The sequence below is a fragment of the Xiphophorus couchianus genome, chromosome 10 (genome assembly GCF_001444195.1).
Source record: "Xiphophorus couchianus chromosome 10, X_couchianus-1.0, whole genome shotgun sequence".
NCBI lineage: Eukaryota > Metazoa > Chordata > Actinopteri > Cyprinodontiformes > Poeciliidae > Xiphophorus > Xiphophorus couchianus.
Window position 1 is genome coordinate 15,624,033 of NC_040237.1, and position 5,188 is coordinate 15,629,220.

At 42.1% G+C, this 5,188-nt stretch overlaps 1 protein-coding gene across 1 annotated transcript; it reads right to left on the reverse strand.

Moving 5' to 3' along the window:
- Positions 1 to 394: 394 nt before the first annotated feature.
- LOC114152298 (cationic trypsin-3-like) lies at positions 395 to 1,431 on the reverse strand. The gene is made up of 4 exons (XM_028030138.1): positions 1,247 to 1,431; positions 901 to 962; positions 674 to 798; positions 395 to 583 (listed from the first exon to the last, which is right to left on the reverse strand). Exons 1-4 carry the CDS (start codon positions 1,321 to 1,323, stop codon positions 434 to 436), a joined length of 414 nt encoding a protein of 137 aa, XP_027885939.1. The 5' UTR covers positions 1,324 to 1,431; the 3' UTR covers positions 395 to 433.
- Positions 1,432 to 5,188: the final 3,757 nt, after the last annotated feature.

Below are 5,188 nucleotides of genomic sequence, written 5' to 3' on the forward strand. Positions count from 1 at the left end.
AGTGAACTAAATCTGGAATAGTAGCTCCAGAGCTGCAGAGTTTAGATGCTGCATGTTCATTTCTGCTGTAAAATAGAGACAAAAACTGAATAAATAAATGACTTGTGGTGTTCCTCTTCATGCGATTTAAAACTCTTGTCACGTTTTTAGACTCAGGGGGGAAAATATCAACTGAACAAACTGAACCATGAAAGTAAAGATGATCAGCCAGGAAATGAGTCTTTTTCATTCGTTTATTCATTTATTTTTCATTTCTGAGAACGCTCCATCAGGGAGGTGAAGGTCAGGTGAGAAAAAACGAAACTATTCATTTATCCTAATTCGACAAACTTGTGGAACAAACTGATGAAGATACAACTACCGTATTTATATGAACAAAAATGACATCTGAGAGGAAATTTGATGAGAATTTTATTTCATGATAGTTTATGTTTTATTTAAGCCCAGCTCTTTCTTTTATCCAATCCACGTATTCACACACATCCATGTTTGCAACTGGCGTCCAAAATGCGAAGTCTGTTCCACTTGCAGCCTTCACACCGTAAATCATGTCGTTGAACACCACTGCTGCACCAGAGTCGCCCTGCAGAAAAACTTATATCAATATATTCATGTTGTAAAAAAAGAAAAGTCTTCTAATCACTGTAGAGAGATAATGAAGAAACAAACTTACACGACATGTATCCTTGTCCGGTGCTGCAGTACTGAATATGTGCCCACGTTTCTGACTGAACTGGGAAACAGCAACAACTTTCATGTCGACACACTGAAGACGCGGTGGCATAGGACTATTGGTTACTGTAGAGAAACATGAGAATCATGGACATGTTTTTCACTCAACCTTTGTCTGTGGAGTCAGAAACAAAGATTTTATTCTCATAACTTCAATATTTCTCTCACATCGGCGATTATTGGGCCCGGTTCTCGTTGGTCCCTCTCCGGCCAGCTGAACAGTATCGTCTCTAAAACGCAATAAGAACAAGATGTAAAAATACAAGATGACAACGTAGAAAATTTATTGTGATGAAGAGCAATGAAAGAACAGAAAATAAATCCACGAAGGACTTTATAAACTGACACAGGAGTGTCCACCTCTGGTCCTCAGTGATGATGTCCTGTGTCCTTAACATGTGTCTCTGGTCCAACACAGCTGAGCTATGCTAAGTTCTGGTTCTGCTGGTGGGCAGGACTGGAGGAGTGGAGACAGAAAACCTGATGTCATGTTGCTGATCAGAGAAAGACTTACATTTTAAGACGATTGTTGCAATTTGGTAGCTGAGCAGGTGGGACATCTGTTACTGGTGTTGGAAGCTTCATCAACATGACGTCATGGTCCCAGCCGTGGTCAGCGTAAATCACAGGATTGTTATGGATTACCAAATTCTGCTGGTTAGCAATGAGTGGATGAACTTTTAACACTGCTGTGAATATCCTACAAAGGGTTTTTATCTACGCTATGCCCTAAAGAGGGCGTTCTCTAATGTGTCATTTCCTTTATTGTTGTGTGTGTAATACATAAGCATGCAAGCAGATAAAAAAGATAGAGGAAATCACAATTCTTTATTCCTAGCAGCTCCCCTGTTGGCACAGATTCCCCCCCACCATAATCACTAAGTGTGGTGCATGTGGATCCTAAGCTAAAGTGCAGCAGATCATTCTTTCAAGCCGTCGCATCGGGCCGTGGCCCCCCCACAGAACGCCATGTCTCTAGTAACGGCCCGCAGCCCTCAGTGTTGCAAACCGCTGGACTCATGTCACAAAGCTAATATAATGTGATATTAAGATTGAAGTGATTAAACACGATAAAAACATGGCTGAAACCAATGAGTAGAAACATACCATATTCAATATAATTCTCAAATAAAGTCTATCAAACATGATAAAAATATTTAAAGGATTTAAAGAAACAGAGGAAATGGAGAAGTAAAGTAGTACCTGTGGAGGAAAACGTTGTAAAGAGGAAAACATCAGTAACGAAGGTAACAATCAGTACAGCAAAATGAGCATGTAAGATAATATGCAAGATTAATTCATTGTCGTCTTCTGCCCTGGTCTCCCAGTCTCGGCTCTCGGCACTCAAGATCATCCCAGTCCATCCCATTATTCCCATGCTGGACATTTAAGTGTAGCAGTAGCAACACATGAAGTGACCTTTCAAACTAATCACACAAAGTGACATCAGGACCCAAAAGTAGAATCAAATTTCAATAAAATCAATCAGGTTGTGTTTTTATGTTTGTCTCGATCAAGCTTTGCTTTAATTCTATTTCTTTTTTATATTTAATCATAAGAAATCATAGTCAGGCAGAGAGAGTTGCCAAGCCATGAAACAGGAACAGCAGGCCTCCTGAAAAATGAGAAAGTGACCTAAGTTTCCAGTCAGCAGATTGATAAAAATAGTTGAGACTATTCCTTCCTGTAAAATGTGTAACTGCAATCAAAGATCACTGATGTTGCCTTGGAGGTAGATAGTGGGTGAAAGGTCAGGCAAAAGAGGAACCAAAAGGAGAGCAGAGATGAGATTGTGCAGGCGAAGAATGTAGGGTGACCTTAAAGCAACCCTGGGACATGATCACAGACGTCACAACATAATATCTCCAAGGCAACGGGGGATCTGGGATCAACTCAAGCAGACAGCCAATGAAACAAGCATGGCGACAGTGCAAGCCAATGCAAACATGTCTGTTGGGCGGAAACCCCTATAAAAGCAAGTGCAAAAAGAGGAACTTTCGGTTGGTTCCTTCAAGCAGATTCAAGCCAAGATCGAGATGGACAAAGATGACTCTGCAGCTGAAGAAGAGTCAGGGCCACAGACTGTATCGCGTCACAGGATCAACCCAGCCCTAAAACATGTGACCCCAAATTGCACTTCTCTCATCAGCTGGGTTTAGACCCCAAAGCCAAAGGCAACGACAAAGGACAAAGGGAACGAAGAGGAACTGGGTCCTTCCTTCTGTGCGGTCAGCTCGCTTATACAGTGAACCCTCGCTATTTCGCGGTTCACCTTTCACGTCTCGCTGCTTCGCGGATTTGCATTGTGCATTGTGTTCTGCATTCTGATTGGCTAAACAGTCTCTCCGCTTCTTCTCTACCCGTGTGTCAACAACGTTGCGGTTTAATATGTACACGTACGTAAAATAGTTTGCCAAATTTAACATAATTGGTGGTGGCATGTCGGTTTATAAGAATCTTTTTGCCCAGAAGAAAAAAGAGCAACAACAACGATAACTATGTTCTTCTCTCGAAAAAACACACCTGCTCCGGGAACTTTAGAAGACAAAAAACGCTACAGAGCAGAGTCAGGCTGCAGCGGCTCAGTCAGAAGAGCAGTGAAATACACCAGAGTCACTATTTGTGTTACTGTACTTTGTTTTTTTTTTATAATCATTTTTTATTTTCTCCCCTTCTAATCCAATGACTCAGGTCGCGGTGGGGCGGCGCTGATCTCCGCAATTCGGGCACTGGTATTAAAATGATTATTTTACAGTAGGGGAGACCGGGTATGGTTATAACATAGGGAGAGTTGTAACACCACCAGTTCCACCAATCAGGGATAAGATAGGAGTCACATGATCATTTCAGTGTTTACCCGCTTCCTCCCCAATCCCATATTGTGATTGTCAAGGCTGGAAACAGGCACATGCAGATACTAAGGAGAAAAAACTGATTTTGAGGTAAGAAAGTAAATTTTTTGACCATGACTATATTTTGTTTAGTACTTATACTGTTGCAGATAAAACCATATGACTTACATTAGATGAAAGTGTAATTTCTCAGGCAAAATGTGATGCACATTCCTGTGCTAATTTCAAACCGCTATGCTACTACAGCTAGCTAAACATGGCTGACAGGGTTGGGGTGGTTTGTAACACATCTTTAAAAAGTGTTACAACCATCCCCTTACATACAACTAAGAACATTTTGATTTTAATAATTTTACAGAAGGTCTAGGCAGTGGATACGAAAGACTGATAGAGGTGTGCCTGCAGATGTTTTAAAAAAGGCATCTGATGAGGTCACAAAGAAGAGCAAGTCAGTCAGATCAGTTGCGAAGGCGCATGGGATCTGCCATGTAACACTGAGCAGATACTGCAATTCACTGCAGAAGCTGAGAGAACAGGGGTCCAGTGATCTTCCCAGAGTAGGTTATTGGAGCAGCAACAAAGTCTTCTCTGAGGTGCAGGAGGAAGTGTTGGCTGACTATTTCCTGCCAAGACGATGACGATATATGATATTCCAAGTATTGTGAAGACTGCTCTGCCTGCAGCTGCAACACCGAAAAACATTCAAGCCGGTTTCCAATCTACAGGTATTTGGCCCTTCAATCCTGACATTTTTGAGGAGTGTGACTATGCACCCTCAGAAGTCACTGACCGTCCTGACCCAGGTACATCACTGACATCTGGAGCTTTCCAGCCACAGTCTCCACCAACTCACCTGGGGACGGCCTCCTCTCCTCCAACTCACCTGGAGACTACTACTTCTGGCTCCTTTGCAGTTAATGATGTGACCATGTCCTGTGCTCCAGATGAGCCAAGCACCTCGGGGGTGTCTCCTGGTCAGGCATTCAATCCTTTGGCTATGCGGCCATTTCCAAAAGCAGGGCGAAGGAAAACAACTGGCAGGATCATGAAGAAAAGGAAATCTGAAATACTCACTGACACACCAGTGAAACAAGCACTGATGGAAGAAGAACAGAGAAGAGGAAGCAAAAATGTAAGGAAGAGTTTCTTTGCAAAGAATAAAGGCAAGCAAAAGAGGAAGGAGAGAAAGCCTTCCAAGAAAATGTTAAAAGCCAATGCTGAGGATTCTGAGACCTCAAGATGATGAATATTTTTGTGTTGTCTGTATGGAGCCATTTGACAACTCAAAGCCACAGGAAGTGTGGGTAAAATGTGCCCTATGCAGTCTCTGGGCCCACCAAGCCTGCACTCCTGGGCTACCATCATTCATTTGTCACCACTGTGACTCTGATTAAGGATACACACACATAGACACAAACACACACACACATTGACATTGGTTTTTGTTAGACCTACATGTTTGTTCAGTGTTCATTAAGCATACATTATACATGTTAAGGAAGTTTGTTCTAGTAGAATAATTTACACACATGCACACACACAAACAGAGTATATTTGAGTTATGGTCAGTCACAGAGAGAGAGAGAGAGAGAGACAGTGTTCTT